The sequence below is a fragment of the Anolis carolinensis genome, chromosome 1 (genome assembly GCF_035594765.1).
Source record: "Anolis carolinensis isolate JA03-04 chromosome 1, rAnoCar3.1.pri, whole genome shotgun sequence".
NCBI lineage: Eukaryota > Metazoa > Chordata > Lepidosauria > Squamata > Dactyloidae > Anolis > Anolis carolinensis.
The window spans coordinates 364,136,704-364,155,225 of record NC_085841.1 but is presented as its reverse complement, the minus strand read 5'-3'; the positions used below and the strand labels follow the sequence as shown (position 1 = coordinate 364,155,225).

The 18,522-nt window shown below is 40.2% G+C and overlaps 1 protein-coding gene across 6 annotated transcripts in view; it reads right to left on the bottom strand.

The window, feature by feature from the left end:
* The window catches only part of nin (ninein), a 213,367-nt gene that overhangs the window by 40,068 nt on the left and 154,777 nt on the right, over positions 1 to 18,522 (bottom strand). For 5 of the 6 annotated variants that reach the window (XM_062968703.1, XM_062968701.1, XM_062968704.1 and 2 more), the window contains 3 exons: positions 16,005 to 16,126; positions 8,799 to 9,268; positions 1,635 to 3,677 (listed from right to left, as the gene is read on the bottom strand). In XM_062968703.1, coding sequence (XP_062824773.1) covers positions 1,635 to 3,677; positions 8,799 to 9,268; positions 16,005 to 16,126 — 2,635 coding nt within the window. The remainder of the gene's footprint in view (positions 1 to 1,634; positions 3,678 to 8,798; positions 9,269 to 16,004; positions 16,127 to 18,522) is intronic. The other variant, XM_062968705.1, reaches the window with a different exon arrangement.

Below are 18,522 nucleotides of genomic sequence, written 5' to 3'. Positions count from 1 at the left end.
ATACATATTACATATTATATAATAGTATAGTGGTATAGTTCAATATAGTAATATATAATGCTAATATTGTGCTATGCTAATAATATAATATATTGTATGTACATACAGCTGCTCTGAGTCCCCTTCGGGGTGAGAAGGGTGGGATATAGATTTAGTAAATAAATGCAGTAAATAAATAATTAATTTTAGACTTAGGCTCGGCCAAAGTCTGACATGACTTGAAGGCACAAAACAACAACAACAATCCTAATTAACTTGACTATCTCATTGGCCAGAAGCAGACCCACACTTTTCATTGAAATCCTAATAGATTTATGTTGGTTAAAATTGTTTTCATTTTTAAATATTGTATTCTTTCATTGTTGTTGTTGTTGCACTACAAATAAGACATGTGCAGTGTGCATAGGAATTTGTTTGTATTTTTTTTTCAAATGATAATTCGGCCCCTCAACAGTCTGAAGGATTGTGGACCGGCCCTCTGCTTAAAAAGTTTGGGGACCCCTGGTATATAGAGTTGTTTAAATGTAATTGAGTCATGGTTGTGCAATGTGTGCTGAAGATTGCATCATACACTGTGTGCTGCTAACTATACCAGTGTGTAAAGGGTTAAACTTGGATTGCACCAGACAGCAGAGGCTGAGATAAATAGCCTTCTACTTCCTATTTTTTCTCTCTGTCCCTTCCCGTGTGTGCCTGCGTGAGAGCTGTGTATCGTCTTGTGAGATTTCCGTTCGTAAGTAAACTTTTGATAGTAAACTGAAGACTGCAGTGTCGTTATAAAATCATTCATAGTCTAAACCAGGTTTATTCAAAGCAGTGGCCCACAGACTGGTACCATTCTAGAAGCCACTGACAACCAGTACACAGTAAATTTCCAGGATCCTACATGCAAATGATAAAGGGTACAAACATGAGACTGGTCTCAGGCACATTGGAGAAAAATGCCCAGGCTGACACATCAGTTAATTTGAAAAGCACTGGTCTAAATTTTTAAATGATGCAAAACTGATGCATAGCCAGCTTAACATCATTAAGTCGTTATCTATCCAGAGCTTCCTCGTCAGCGACTTCTGCTGCGTGTGTGCCTAGAAAACTGCTCTGACAGATTCTATGGTCAACTTTCCGTGGAAGTCATACTGGAAGACCTAGAGATTCTTAGAAAGGTGTTCTCTTGGGTAAAACAAATAGCAATTTTCTAGGCATGGGTTTTCACTTTTGTGGGGATTCTATGGATGTGGAGAGCTGATTGCAATCATTAAAAACAAGAGAAACAAGACTGTGACAGGAAAGCAGTAGACAAAGCACAGAATCAAACTAAGCTTCACATCAGTCAAGTTTGCGCAGCAGATGTCAGACAACACAAACAACCAACAACCTTGGGTTAGAATTGTGAGACAAGCAAAAATCATCCAGCCAGCCCCTGTCTCCCCAAAACCAGTGTGATTCATAGCTATTGCTTCTTGTTAGTTGTCAGAAGGCTTTGGTTCTCTATCCAAGGTTAATCTACTTGTTAATACAAGAAGAGTGAAGAAGTGCCAGGAGTAGTGGTTACAAGGTGGTCAAGTGAGGCTGGAGTTGGTTAGTGTTCAGAAAAGCAGAGCAGAGCATTAGGCCGTGACCGGGTGCGCCGTTACCTGAGGAACTCCAGCTTCTGCCGCTGCTGAGCGCAGGTGCTCTGCAGGTCATGGAGGGCCACTTTCAGGTCTTCCCGCTCCTGCGCCTGGGTGCCATTCTGCTTCAGCAGGGTGGCCACTTTCTCCCTCAGCTTCCTGTTGAGCTCATGGAGGCCCTTCTTCTCCGCCTCCACCTCTTTGGCAGCGCTCTCACAGCGGCTGTGCCGGCCACCCTTCAGGGCCTTCAGGTTGGCCACCAGCTCCTCCGTCTTCCCCAGCCTGCTTTGCAAGACCAGGTTGGCGCTCTGCAGCTCGGCATTGTCCAGAACCAACTGGTCCCGGACTTCTTCCAGTTTCCTGACTTCCTCCAGCCGTTGGGCTTTTTCCCCCTTCAGCGCGAGGGCTTCTTGGTCAACTTCATCCAACTGGCACTGCAAGGTGATGAGTTTTGGTAGGTATCCCTCCAGTTTGTTGTTCCGCTCAAGTAGCTTGACCATCTCCGTTTTCAGGGCCCGGTTTTCCATCTTGAGTTCTTCTGGCAACATCAGAGCTTTGGTCTGTAATCTGGAACAAGTCTGCTTCTCGGCATCCACATCCCAAAGCTCAGGCACCAAGTATTTCAGCTCCCCCTTCTCCCTTCTGTGGTCCATCTCAAGCTGCAGAGATCCAGCACTCATCTCCTCCACGTTTAATCCGGCCTCCAAGGTTTCCACAAAGAGACCATTGCTTCCCATTGTACAGTCTGCATGCAACATCTCAACATCAACCTTCTCCCAAGGAAACCTTTCTTCATAGTCATCTCTTTCACAAGGCAAAGTGTTTGGCTTGGGAATGGTCTTCAGGATCTCATCGAGTTCCTTCTGGACCTGGGAAGCCATGTCCTGCCGGTCATGAGCCATTCGGTCACACTCAGCTTCCAGGAGGTCAATCCTCTCTTCAAGGAGAGCCTGCTGAGCTTTGAGGGCTTGATTCTCTGCCATCATTTCTTCATAGGCCTTCTCCAAGGCCATGCTTTCTTCAAACATGGTCCCATCAGTGGCCAACACAAAGCACGCATTCCCATCTGGTTTTTTAATTCCACCTTCTGTTTTTGTTTGGCTGTTTTCTTCATCCATGACATTTAGAAAGTGAGAGTCAACGGATGAGTCTGGAACCAAAGTTATGAAACCAGGGGACTTGGTTAGTTCTCTCTCTGGCTCTTTGGGTAACTTATCCATCAAACAAAGTGTTGCCACATCACCTTCTCCTGACGTCTCTTGCAACTCTTCCTGGTTTGATAGAAGATCTGTCACATCTTTGGGCTCCTGAGATATGTCGGACCACGGAGAATCACCACCTGCTGGTCCTGCTTCTTTGTCCAAAAAGCCCAAATTGTTTTGCAGTTTTGGGTGCTGTTGCAATTCATTCTGCAGTTCTTGAATTTTACTTTCAAGCGTTGATATTGTGGATCTCAGTTTTTCTTGATCTTCTGCTGCTCTACTGAGTGCTTCTCGCTTCAAATACTCCAAAGCCACCAGCCTGGAATTCAGCTCCTTTTTCTCATGTTCAGACTCAGCCTCCAGTTTTCCAAGTTTTTGGACAACCTGCTTCCGATCTTCTTCAACGACAGACATTTCCTCTTCTCTTTTCTTCAGTTCCTGCTCGTGGATGGCTTGAGTTTGCAAGAGCCTCTCGCGTAGTTCATCTCCTTGCTTCTTCACCTCCTGCAGCTCCTTCTGCAGCTGCTCTTTCTCCAACACCAGCGAGTTCACTCTCTCCTTGAATGCCTTCTCCAGGAGGTCCTTCTCCTCGGCAAGCGCTGAAGCGACAGACCTTTCTCCCTCCAGGATGGCTTTCCATCTCTCCTGCGCCTCAGCCCCGTCCTGGACAATTTCATCTTTTTCAAATTCCCACTGGGACTTCTCCTCACATTGCAGCTCGGAAAGCGCCCGCATCTCTCGCTGGTAGCGCCCCTCGAGTCCCTTTATGGCTTCCCCGTACTTGCTGGCAAGCGCCTGTCGGTCGACGGCAAACTGCTCCTCTTTCAAAGACATTCTTCCATTAAACTCACCTTCCATTTGCACCCTAAATGTGGTCAACATAACACATTACTGAAATCTGTACTAACTCAGGGATAATAAAAATGCAGGTCATTTAGCACATTAATCCTTAGCCTTTTTTTGGTTTAGCTTTAGCAAAACTATATCATTGGACCTATAGCCCTTGCAATATTATTATTTACAGTATTTATATTCCTCCCTTCTTTCTCACCCCGAAGGGGACTCAGGGCGGATCACATTATACACACAGGGCAAACATTCAATGCCCATAAACACATCAAACAGACAGAGACAGACAGACGCAGAGGCAATTTAACCTTCTCCTGAGGGGATGTTCGATTCTGGCCACAGGGGGGAGCAGCTGCTTCATCATCCACTCCGACGGCACTTCCTCATTCCAGGTTGTAAATTAGTTAAACTTGCCTCCCCACTTTTTTTTAAATAAGTGGTACCTTATTTCCTACTTGATAGATGCAATTATCTTTCAGGTTGCTAGGTCAGCAACGAGCAGGGGCTATTTTTTATTTTTAATTGACGGGTGCTCGACCCGCCACAGGCTGGCCTCGAACTCATGACCTCATGGTCAGAGTGATTTATTGCAATAGCTCCCTGCACACATATTTAAGAGGCATACTGTGGGTTTTTTTCTCCCGAATCTATCTAAAGTGCCTAAAAATGGATCTTAACACTGTGTCTTGATACTGGACCGTTCTCAATTTGTGCCACCTGCAAGAGGAGGTTGCCCTATACCAGGGGTCCCCAAACTAAGGCCCGGGGGCCGGATGCGGCCCTCTAAGGTCATTTACCTGGCCCCCGCCCTCAGTTTTATGATATAGAATTTTATATCAGTTTTAATAATATAATATATTGTATGTACATATAATATTGATAATAATCTTATGTTATACAATATAATAATAATAATAATAATAATAATAATAATAATAATAATAATAATACATTTATTCTTATATCCCGCCCCATCTCCCCGAAGGGACTCGGGGCGGCTCACAGCAATAATAAAAACAGTGACAAATTACACATTGTAAAATCAAACATGAAAAGCAGTCATACAATATTAATAGTAATACCATATAATAATATTAATGATATGGTATATATTACATATTATATAATAGTATAGTGGTATAGTTCAAGATAGTAATATATAATGCTAATATTGTGTTATGCTAATAATATAATATATTGTATGTACATACAGCTGCTCTGAGTCCCCTTCGGGGTGAGAAGGGTGGGATATAAATGTAGTAAATAAATGCAGTAAATAATTAATTAATTTTAGACTTAGGCTCGGCCAAAATCTGACATAACTTGAAGGCACACAACAAAAACAACAACAACAACAATCCTAATTAACTTGACTATCTCATTGGCCAGTAGCAGGCCCACACTTTCCATTGAAATCCTAATAGGTTTATGTTGGTTAAAATTGTTTTCATTTTTAAATATTGTATTATTTCGTTGTTGTTGTTGTTGCACTACAAATAAGACATGTGCAGTATGCTTAGGAATTTGTATTTTTTTTCAAATGATAATCCGGCCCCTCAACAGTCTGAAGGATTGTGGACCGGCCCTCTGCTTTAAAAGTTTGGGGACCCCTGCCCTATACCAATGATGGGCAACCTTTTGCACTTGGTGTGTCAAAATTCACCAAAAAACCTAGCATGACTTGGGTGGTGTGTCACTTCGATAAAAACAACAACATAATTTCACAATATATATAGTTTAAATAACAAAAATATACACAGTAGAGTCTCACTTATCCAACACTCACTTATCCAACGTTCTGGATTATCCAACGCATTTTTGTAGTCAATGTTTTATTTATTTATTATTTATTTACAGTATTTATATTCCGCCCTTCTCACCCCGAAGGGGACTCAGGGCGGATTACAATGAACACATATATGGCAAACATTCAATGCCAACAGACAAACAACATACAGTATAGACAGACACAGAGGCATTTAACATTTTTTTTCCAGCTTCACGATTCCGGCCACAGGGGGAGCTGTTGCTTCACCGTCCACTAGTGGCTGTACTTCCTTATTCCTTTCCTCGTGTTTTGCTGGCAGTTTTGATGTTGTAAATTAGTTAAATTAACCTCCCGCATAAAGCATACCTAAATTTCCCTACTTGACAGATGCAACTGTCTTTCGGGGCTGCATAGGTCAACAGCAAACTGAACTATTTAATGGTCGGGGGCTTAACCCGACCTGGGCTTTGAACTCATGACCTCTTGGTCAGTAGTGATTTATTGCAGCTGGTTACTAGCCAGCTGCACCACAGATGTTTTCAATACATCGTGATACTTTGGTGCTAAATTCGTAAATACAGTAATTACTACATAGCATTGCTGCTTATTGAACTGCTTTTTCTGTCAAATTTGTTGTATAACATGATGTTTTTGTGCTTAATTTGTAAAATCATAACCTAATTTGATGTTTAATAGGTTTTTCCTTAATCCCTCCTTATTATCCAACATATTCGCTTATCCAACATTCTGCCAGCCCGTTTACGTTGGATAAGTGAGACTCTACTGTAATTGTAATATATAACTGTATTTAATAAATCAAAAACTATTTACTACCATTATTTCCATGTACAACAATCTATGGTACCTCTTGCAATTTCCACGCTGATTTCTCTCTATTGTAGTTTCAATGTAGTCATGAATAATATAATAATAATATAATAGTAATAATATAATAATATACTACAATAATAATAGAATAATATAATTATATATGTATGTGTGTGTGTGTGTAATGTGCATAATTCCCATGGAGTAAACAACAAAACCACTGGACCAAATCACACAAAATTTGGCCACAAAAGACATTAGTCATCCAATCAATCTGCATGTGGCAGCGTGTCAGCAAAAATGGCTAGGTGTGTCAGTGCTGACACGCGTGTCATAGGTTGGCCATCACTGCCCTATACCAACCAAAAATAACCAAAAAAGAAAACAAAAGAAATGAAGGGTTGTGGCGCAGGCTGGTTAGTAGCTAGCTGCGATAAATCACTATGACCAGAGGTCATGAGTTCGAGGCCAGCCTGCGTCGGAGTGAGCACCCGACCATTAAAATAAAAAACAGCCCTGCTCGTTGTTGACCTAAGCAACCCGAAAGATAGTTGCATCTATCAAGTAGGAAATTTAGGTACCACTTATGTGGGGAGGCTAATTTAACTACCCATATATACTCAAGTATAAGCCGACCCGAATATAAGCTGAGGCACCTAATTTTACCACAAAAAAACCTGGGAAAACATTGATTCCAGTATAAGTCAATAAAAATAAACCATAAATAAAAATAAAATAACCAATAAAATTACATTAATTGAGGCATCAGTAGGTTAAATATTTTTGAATATTTACAAAATGCTCAAATTTAAGATAAGACTGTCCAACTCTGATCAAATCATTATTCTCATCTTCTGTAGCCTTTTAATAATAATAGAGTAAAATAATACATGGAATAATAATAATAATAATAAATACAGGAAAAAATACATGTAATAATAAATAGAGTAAAATAATAAATGCAAAAATAATAATAAGATCAGAATGAAATAATAAATATATTATTAATAATAAAATAATAATAATAAAAATAAATATAATATAATAAAATAAATAAAATAAAGTAAAATAAATATAATAGTAGCAACAATAATAGAGAAAAATAATAAATGTACCATATATTCTCGAGTATAAGCTGACCCAAATATAAGCCAACCAGGACCCTCACCCGAGTATAAGCCGAGGGGGGTTGAAAAACTAGGCTTATACTCAAGTATATGCAGTAATTTACAACACCATAAAAAAATCATCCAGCAGCATTTGGAATGAGGAAGTATCCAAGGACTCGGCGTCACAGTGGATGATGAAGAAGCTGCTCCCCCTGTGGCCGGAATCAAGCACATCCTCAGGAAGCTGGAAGCTGGAGAAGGTTAAATTGTCTCTGTGTCTGTCTCTGTCTCTATGTTCATATGGCATTGAATGTTTGCCTTGTATGTGTACATTGTGATCCGCCCTGAGTCCCCTCCGGGGTGAGAAAGAAGGGCGGAATATAAATACTGTAAATAAATAAAGTACTTTTCCATACAATTTGTGGCTAGATCTTAAGCTCAAGTTTTTTGAGGTACGTTATTACTATATTGCAGGGGTCCTCAAACTTTTAAAGTGGAGGGCCGGTTCATGGTACCTCAGATTGTTGAGGGGCCGAATTATCATTTGAAAAAAAAAATGAACAAATTCCTATGCACAGTGCACATGTCTTATTTGTAGTACAAAAAACCCCAACAACAATCATTTATTTATTTATTTGCTAAATTTATACTCTACTCTCTCTCACCCCAAAGGGAACTCAGAGCAGCTTACAAGTTGTATGTATATACAATATATTATATTATTAGCATAGCACAATATTAGCATTATAATTACTATATTGTACTATACCACTGTACCATATTATTAGTAATATTACATTTAATATATAATTAATATTATTATATTATACGATATTATTACATTGTATTAGTATTATTATTAGCCACCCTGAGTCCCCTACTGGGTGGGAAGGGCGGGGTAGAAATACCATAATAAATAAATATTATATTGTATTACATTATAATATTATTATCAATATTATATGTATACACAATATATTATATTATTACCATAGCACAATATTAGTAAATGAATGAACAATACAATATTTAAAAATAAAAACAATTTTAACCAATATAAACCTATCAGGATTTCAATGGGAAGTGTGGGCCTGCTTCTGCCCAATGAGATAGTCAAGTTAAGTAGGATTGTTATTGTTGTGTGCCTTCAAGTCATTTCAGACTTTGGGTGGGGGCCGGGTAAATGACCTTGGAGGGCCGCATCCGGCCCCCGGGCCTTAGTTTGGGGACCCCTGCTATATTGTATGCAGACTATTACTATATCCCAGGCATGGGCCAACTTGGGCCCTCCGGGTGTTTTGGACTCCAACTCCCACCATTCCTAACAGCCTACCGGCTGTTAGGAATGGTGGGAGTTGAAGTCCAAAACACCCGGAGGGCCCAAGTTGGCCCATGCCTGCTATATCCCATCTTTTGATGCTGCCATGCTCACCTTTGCTCCCGCATCTCCTGCTGATGCTTCTCCGCCAGCTCTTGCTGCAGCTGCTCTTTTTCCAGGGCGTGATTCTCCAGCAGCTGTCGCAGCTGCTCCTGGAAACCGTTTTCGAGCTCCGCTTTCTCCTTCTGGGCGCTCTCTGCGAAGCTCCTCATCTTCTCCTCCAGCCAAGCTCTTGCCTGGAGCAACTCTTCCCGCTCGCGGGTAAAGCTCTCCCGGGCCTCTTCCAGCTCCTTCTCACCCTGACCGGCTTCCTCTTCTAAGCACAACTTCTCCAGACTCTGCTGAGATTCTGCCTGCTCCTCGACTCTCGCCAATTCTTCCTGGAGCTCACCCACTTGGACCCGTAGGAGCCCCACTTCACACTCCAGGCTCTGCCTCTCCTCGCTGAAGGTACACTGGAGGTCCCCACACTCCTGGTCACAGAGGGCCTTGGTGTCCTCAAGCTGCTTCTCATAATGGTTTATCTGGAACAGGGATGGAAGAGAGGAAGAAACAATATCACTAATTGCAACTTCCACAAAAGCTGCGGCCGGTAGGGAAGTGCTCCATCCCTTTTGGGGTTCAGGAAGAAGCTGAAGACCTGGCTATGCGCGCAAGCGTTTAATGAATGAACTCAGTTAGCATTGACATGGATCGGATTAAGGCTTTTGCACAAGGTCTGATGGATGATTGGTATATATATTTGGTGTTGCATTGTTTTAAATTTTTATATATTGTATTTTATTATGTTATTTAATTATTTTAACTGTTTTATTCTTATTTTATTGTATTATGATGTACTGGTAGTGATCCTACCAGTTGTGTAAGCCGCCCTGAGTCCCCTCGGGGAGAAGGGCGGGGTAGAAATATTGGAATGAATGGAAGATGTGGAGGACTCATGTCAACCATTTGTGATCAAAGCTATTTGAAAGACTTATCACCCTTAGAGCTTTAAGATACCGTATATCAGGGATCCTCAAACTTTTTAAGCCGAGGGCCGGTCCACAATCCTTCAGACTGTTGAGGGGCCGGATTATCATTTGAAAAAAATACAAACAAATTCCGATGCATACTGCATTTGTCTTATTTGTAGTGCAAAAACAACAACAACAACAATGAAAGAACAATACAATATTTAAAAATAAAAACAATTTTAACCAACATATATTTATCAGGATTTCAATGGGAAGTGTGGTCCTGCTTCTGGCCAATGAGATAGTCAAGTTAATTAGGGTTGTTGTTGTTGTTGTGTGCCTACAAGTCATTTCAGATTTTGGGTGAGCCTAAGTCTAAAATGTATTTATTATTTATTTACTGCATTTATTTACTACATTTGTATCACACCCTTCTCACCCCAAAGGGGATTCAGAGTGGCTTACAAATTATATGTACATACAATATATTATATTATTAGCATAGCACAATATTAGCATTATATATTACTATATTGAACTATACCACTATACTGTAATATTATTAGTAATATTAGATGTAATATAGAATATATAATTAATATTATTATATGGTATTATTATTAGTGTTATATTGTATTACATTATAATATTATTATCAACATTATATGTATATACAATATATTATATTATTAGCATAGCACAATATTAGCATTATATATTACTATATTGAACTATACCACTATACTGTAATATTATTAGTAATATTAGATGTAATATAGAATATATAATTAATATTATTATATGGTATTATTATTAGTGTTATATTGTATTACATTATAATATTATTATCAACATTATATGTATATACAATATATTATATTATTAGCATAGCACAATATTAGCATTATATATTACTATATTGAACTATACCACTATACTGTAATATTATTAGTAACATTATATGTAATATAGAATATATAATTAATATTATTATATGGTATTATTATTAGTGTTATATTGTATTACATTATAATATTATTATCAACATTATATGTATATACAATATATTATATTATAAAACTGAGGGCGGGGGCCAGGTAAATGACCTCAGAGGGCCGCATCCGGCCCCCGGGCCTTAGTTTGGGGACCCCTGCCGTATATACTCGAAGATAAGCAATTTTTTTCAGCCCTTTTTATGAGCTGAAAAAGCCTCCCTGGCTTATAATCGGGTCAAGGTCGTTGCTTGCAATATATGACATATTTAGCTTTCATCTTACCCTTCCTTATCAGTGTTTACTTTTCCAAAGCCTCCCTCCACTCTTGACCAAGGGAATGTTTTGAAAAGGGAAAGAAGCCCTCGCAAGTCAGAAAGTGTGTGTGTGTGCGTGTGTGTGTGTGTGTATATCTATATATATAAAAGAGTGATGGCATCACGGCAGCGGACAAAACAACAAAAGTAAACACCCCACAACCTCGAAAATTGACAGCAGAACCCCTCATCCATGCCTCTAGGTTGATACAACAAAAAGAAAAGAAAAATAAAGACCTAATTAGAGGGAGAGGAATAATTGTTTTTATCCAATTGCTGCCAGTTAGAAGGCTAAGCTCCGCTCACTTGGTCTCCTAGCAACCCACTCAACCCAGGGGACCCTTTACCTTAACTACCACCAGTTCCTCAATACTTTATTTCCCATACCACCATACTTCGCCACAGCAACGCGTGGCCGGGCACAGCTAGTGTGTGTGTGTGTGTGTGTGTGTGTATATATATATATACACACACACACACACACACACACTTTCTGGGGCTGTAGCAAGAGCTGGCGGAGAAGCATCAGCAGGAGATGCAGGAGCAAAGGTGAGCATGGAAGCATCAAAAGCAACTAACTGAACAGAGGGGATGTAGCAGGCATGGGCAAACTTGGGCCCTCTGGGTGTTATATATATATATATACACATATACACACACACCCATTAATCTTATAAAAGCATTTCCCCCTGAAATATCTGTTAATCTCTGTTACAGATATATAAGCATTTCTCCCTACAAGCCTTTGCAATCCCTATGTACCTTTATATTTGTCTCTATCTATCTATATACATTAATTTTATATATGAATTTCTTCCTCATATGTTTGCAGGTCTTTGCAAATCTTATATACAGATAGATATCTAGAGATTTCCATGTTCCTGTATATCTGTATCTACCGTGTTTCCCCAAAAATAAGACAGTGTCTTATATTAATTTTTGCTCCCAAAGATGCACTAGGTCTTATTTTCAGGGGATGTCTTATTTTTCCATGAAGAATTCACATTCATTGTTGAACAAAAAAATGAACATTTATTATATACTGTACAGTAGTTGTCATCACAAACCAGCATAATCAGACAAACTGTGAATCCTATCAAGAATTTCTTGTTACTACCATTATTTCCATGTACAACACTCTATGGTACGGACATTTACTGATCCTGCATGCTCTGGTGTTCTGTTTGACGGGCATGCTTCCAAACAAAAACTTTGCTAGGTCTTACTTTCGGGGGAGGCCTTATATTTAGCAATTCAGCAAAACCTCTACTAGGTCTTATTTCCTGGGGATGTCTTATTCTAGGGGAAACAGGGTATGTGTATATATTATTTTATATATGTACTTTCTCCTTACATTTTTGCAAGTCTTTGCAAATCCTATACAGATATAATTATCAATATATAGAGAGATGTCCAGATATATATATGAATATAGATATATAGGTCTTGCAAATATTGCAGGAGGGAAATGCACATATATAGAGAGAGGATTTGCAAGCATTTCAGGGGGAAATGCATATGTGAAATTAGTATATATAATTATAGATCTAGATCTAGCTCTGTATTGTTTATGTAGGCATTGAATGTTTACCTGTTACTATGTTGGAACCTGGCCTGTGTCCCCATGGGGAGATAGGGTGGGATCCAAATGAAATTATTATTATTATTATTATTATTATTATTATTATTATTATTATTACTATTATTATTAAGTTATTGTTAATACCATATTGTTTTTGTTCACCCTGCTTTTCCACTTACAGAGCTAGTTTACTGTTTTTCTTTGAAATACGGTAAATATTCAAAAACCTTTAACTCAAAATAATTTCTCAAAATAATTGGTGCCTCAAAATAATTTCATTTTGAAATTTCCAGTAGCTCCTGCATTTCCCACCCTTGGTTTATACTTAAGTTAGTAAGTTTCCCCAGTTTTTGGTGGTAAAATTAGGTGCCTCGGCTTGTATTAGGGTCGGCTTATACTCGAGTATAATCTGGAGGCAATCTGGAAATGTTTTTTCTCTCTGTCCAACCATCTTCCAAGACTTAGCGTCCTTCCATATGACTCAGAATATCAAGGTGGATGATCTACAATATCTGCTTTGAACTGGGTAATCTGAGTCCACACTGTAACATAATCCAGTTCAATGTGGATTTTATACAGTTGTGTGGAAGGGGCCTCATTTAGTGAGGAAAAGATAAACAGAGCCTTCTTGATGGCTGCTCATACACTTTGGACTGTCCTTGCTTGAATTCTGGCAGCGGGCCAAAACCTTTTTGAACCACCATACTTTTGCTCTTACCATATATATTCATGTATACCTCAAGGGCAGGTTTTGGAGCAAACATGATGGATTTTTTTAATGATCCATGTATGTCGAAGGTCAAGGGGAAGGCACCAATGCTAACTCAAGGATTGTTGTGGTTCAGTCTGATGATGAAGGGGGATTTAGGTTTATGCAGGCTGACCAAAGCAATGTTGATGTGGGAAATCTTGAAGACTCTGATGATGCTGGGTATGTTGAAGGCTCTGTTTCCTCGCCTCAAGCTGGCGAGGAAACAGAAAACAATGATAAGGGTGATCTTTCACTAGATTCAGAACATCAACAACCTCCAGGTGTTTCGGGCAGCGAGTCAGAGGAATCTTCCTTAGACAGAGATACAAGGTTGAGGTTGAAGACGTTCCCTTAGAATAGCTGGTAAACAAATGGGAATTCAAGGGCAGAGAAATGCCTTTCTGGCTTGTAAACATGGCTAAATACAGGAGAAACAGAAAGTGATTTCAGACCAAGCTACGTTGATCTTTGGAAGCACATCTCCTGCCTTGTTTACGCTCATGGAAAAGGACTCTCGTTTGTGTTCATGCCTGGAAACTGGGTTTTGCTTTTTACTCTGAAGTTCATGGTGCCTTGTTTTTCAGGACTAATTTCCTATATCTGAGACTTGGATTTATATTCTGCAGATTGCTTTTATTACTGGATTATATTGTGTTTATTGACTGCCATTGCATTTGGATGTTTGCCTTCTTTACTGCTTTTTATTCAGACTTTGCTATCTTTTGTCAATAAACTGTTTAAACCTAGCCTGCTGTGCTGGAGTGTGTGTTAAGAGCAAGGTGAACCAGTGCTGAGGTGCAACAAGGACAGATATGCCTGAAAGCCACCTCTGCTATTTCCTTGCCCAAGAAATCAAAAAGACTAGTGTCATGGCAGAGAGAGTGGCCACTAGTCAGTGCTTCTTTTAGGTTCTCCTGGGATGGACTAAGCTTATGCTTTTTGCCTCAAAGAAAGAATGGCTACTTTTATGGATAAGAGATAAGGTACAGTAGTCATGCTGACTCATGAATAAGTCAGTCTAGGTTTTTTGGCTTAACTATTTTGACTTATACAGGAGACATTGTTGGGGAATGATATCTGTATGAGGTCTCTTTATTGTAGACCAGGGGTCCCCAAACTAAGGCCCGGGGGCCAGATGCGGCCCATCGAAGCTATTTATCCGGCCCCCACAGCACAAGGGCAGAAGGGGGTTGGGCTAAATGGCCCAAGGGGTCTCTTCTTCTCTTAAAGCCATTATTATTATTATTATTATTATTATTATTATTATTATTATTATTATTATTATTAATGAAACATAACAAGCTGAGTCCACAGCAGACACTCTGCTGGTGGTTGTATTGGATCATACGTCGGACACTTCCCAAGTGTCTAGGACTGTGTGATGTATCGGCGAATAACGTGTGCAGATCCCAGTAAGGTGGCCTTCTGTAGCTGGCAGATGGTAATTTTGTTAGCGCCGATTGTGTTTAAGTGCAGGCCAAGGTCTTTAGGCACTGCACCCAGTGTGCCGATCACCACTGGGACCACCTTGACTGGCTTGTGCCAGAGTCTTTGTAATTCGATCTTTAAATCCTCATATCATGTCAGCTTTTCCAATTGTTTCTCCTCAATCCTTCTGTCACCTGGGATTGCAACATCGACAATACATACTTTGTTTTTTTAACACAATTGAGGTCAGGAGTATTGTGTTCCAAAACCCTGTATTATTATTATTATTATTATTATTATTATTATTATTATTATTATTATTATTATCATCAACACAACGGGGTTGTATGGCACAGCAAACAAGATAGATATGCTGGATTTCGTTTCGCAAAACCACAAGTCGAACACTTCCCAAGTGTCTAGGACTGTGTGATGTATTTTCTGATGATGTGTGCAGATCCCAGTAGGGTGGCCTTTTGCAGTTGGCAGATGGTGATTTTGTCAATGTCTATTGTTTCCAAATGCCGGCTGAGATCTTTTGGCACGGCACCCAGTGTGCCCATCACCACCGGGACCACCTGTACTGGTTTCTGCCAGAGCCTTTGAAGTTCAATCTTGAGGTCCTGATAGCGATTATTATTATTATTATTATTATCATCATCATCATCATCATCATTGAGGCTGGGTGGCCATCTGTCAGAGGTGCTTGTGCTTTCGGTGCATAAAGGCAGAAGGGGGTTGGACTAAATGGCCCAAGGGGTCTCTTCCAACCCTCTTTATTATTATTGTTGTTGTTGTTGTTGTTATTATTTATTATTATTATTGCTCGGTGGCCAACTATAGTCTGGCCCTCCAATGGTCCGAAGGATCGTGAACTGGCCCCCTGTTTAAAAAGTTTGGGGACCCCTGTTGTAGACGCTCAATTAAGAACTTTTCAACAGAGGAAGCTTATGGTTCTTGATCATCATAATCACTAATTAAAAAAGTGGATGGTATTTGTATTGAATGTATTCCTTTCTGAGACAGAGAGCCACCTTCCTCCGTCAAAAGACAATCAAAGGCACAGGAGATTCAATCTATTCCAGGAATGCGTATTCCAGAAGAACATGTTCCCTGGACGAGGAGAAGTAGAGATATTTGGCTTCTATAGAGATGCATGTGCTGGACAAGTGTGGTTGCAGCCTCTGACAGAGACAAGCACCATGTGGGCTTCCAGGCACAAGTGGGAGCAGCTTACCGTGTTTTCAAGCTCCTGCTGCAAGTTGTGGAGGTCCCGGTAGTGCTGATCTTTCATTTGCTCAATCACCATTTCGGCTTCGATGCTCATGTTCAGCGGGTTGCACTCCTCAGAAGCAGGCTCTAGAATTCAAGGCAGCAAAGAAACAGACAGCCAAAAACGTCATGTGCTGGTAAACAAAACCCATGGTTCTTTATGCTCAAAGGACTGGACCTGCAGACACATGGGGAGTGGGACCCCAGTGCTCCTTTATTGGTTTAATTTAGTTTAGAACATCAGAAATAGCTGAAGCATTTTATGTTGATTATTTCTGGCAGGTCAGTGCCCTCATTACTTAAAAAAAAAGGGGCCGGGCTGTGGCGCAGCTGGCTAGTAACCAGCTGCTATAAATCGCTACTGACCGAGAGGTCATGAGTTCGAAGCCTGGGTCGGGTTAAGCCTCCGACCATTAATAGCCCCGGCTTGCTGTTGACCTATGCAACCCCGAAAGACAGTTGCACCTGTCAATTAGGGAAATTTAGGGATGCTTTATGTGGGAAGCTAATTTACAACACCATAAAACTGCCAGCAAAACACGAGGAAAGGAATGAGGAAGTATAGCCACTACTGGACGGTGAAGCAACAGCTCCCCCTGTGGCCGGAATCGTGAAGCTGGAAAAGTGTTAAAAATGCCTCTGAGTCTGTCTAATGTATGTTGTTGTCTGTTGGCATTGAATGTTTGCCATATATGTGTTCATTGTAATCTGCCCTGAGTCCCCTTCGGGGTGAGAAAGAAGGGCGGAATATAAATACTGCAAATAAATAAATAAATAAATAAAGGGCCACGGTGGTTCAATGGGTTAAACCCTTGTGCTGCTTAACTGCTGACCTGAAGGTTGACTGTTCGAATCCGCAAGACAGGGTGAGCTCCCGTCTGTCAGCCCTAGCTCCTGCCAACCCAGCTGTTTGAAAACGTGAGTAGATGAATAGATACCGCATCGGCGGAAAAAGGCAAAGAGACACCCCTAGCAATCATCCTGGCCACATGACCAGGAGATGACAACGCAGGCTCTTCGTCTTGGAAATGGATAAAAAGCACCTCCCTGGAGCCAGAAATGAGCACTGCGTCCAGAAGCCAGAAATGAAAGGAGAAGCCTTTGCCTTTATTTATGTATCTCATTGTATATGATTGTGAATGCATTGAATGTTTGCCTATGTATGTAAATGCTGTAATCTGTCAGTGTTTTGTGATTTTAGAGTGTGAAATGTTAAATTCAATTGTTTCTATGTGTTCCAACAAGCTTTCCAGCAGCACAAGAGTTAATTACATGCCAGCCCTGATTGATTGCCTACAGGGCCAATGGGTCAAGACTTCTGGTGGATGGAACTTCGAACATTAGTCATGACTGTGGAATGTTGGGAGTGCCTTGTTAGCACAGATAGCAGACTTGGTGAACAGAGAGGACGTGTCATACTTTGCCCTTGCCGAGGGAACATGAGTCCTGATAGTGATGGTGTTTGGAGTTGTATATAACTTGTAAATAAAGTATAGTACCGCTGGGATCAGCAGAAAATTTACGACTGAGGTGTCGTTTTGTCGGTGCCACTTTTGCCGGATGCCTAAGTGGTCTGACTAGTAGAAGAAGGTGAGAGACCTGACTCATAAATAAATCAGGGTGGCAATTAACCCCTGACATAATCTGCTCCGAGTCCCCTGGGGAGAAGGGTGGAATATAAATAAAGTGTATTATTATTATTATTAACTTTTATGCAGCTGCAATCGCATGTTGGTGTAGGATGTTTGATATAACATCTAAAGTACCACAAGTGTTCTACAGAGGTCAATCACTTTATTATCGAGTCCCCGTGGGGAGATGGTGGCGGGGTATAAATAAAGTTATTATTATTATTAATATTATATTATCTAGTCACTGACATAAATATTGATTCATTCATTTATTTATTCATTCTGGCTCTCAAAAATACTGGAATACCAGAGTATGGAAGAATACATTTTGTGGATGAAAAGTCCCAGAACTATATGGCTCTGGAAGCTGTAGTCCAAAAAAGGAACATGCCTCTAGGAATCTCTAGATCTTCACTGTGATTCTATGGCTAACCTACTCACAGAATCATGGCGGATCAAAAGATTCTTAAAGAGATATTCTCCCAAATTTAAAAAAATGTTTTTGTAATTTGTGGTTTTCCCCCCTTTTGTAGGGGTCTTGTGACCCTAATCCAAATTAAAGTGAAGGCTCTATTGCAGGCCTAGGCAAACTTGGCCCTCATGGTGTTTTGGACTTCAACTCCCATAATTTCGAACAGTTGGTAGGCTGTTAGGAATTGTGGGAGTTGAAGTCCAAAACACCTGGAGGGATGAAGTTTGCCCATGCCTGTGCTAGACCAAGCCTAAGCCTTTGCCCCCAAATAAAGCAATTCCCGAAGCCTCATTTAGAGCCGGGCTGTTGCACAGTTGGTTAGTAGCCAGCTGCAATAAATCACTACTGACCGAGAGGTCATGAATTTAAAGCCAGCCTGG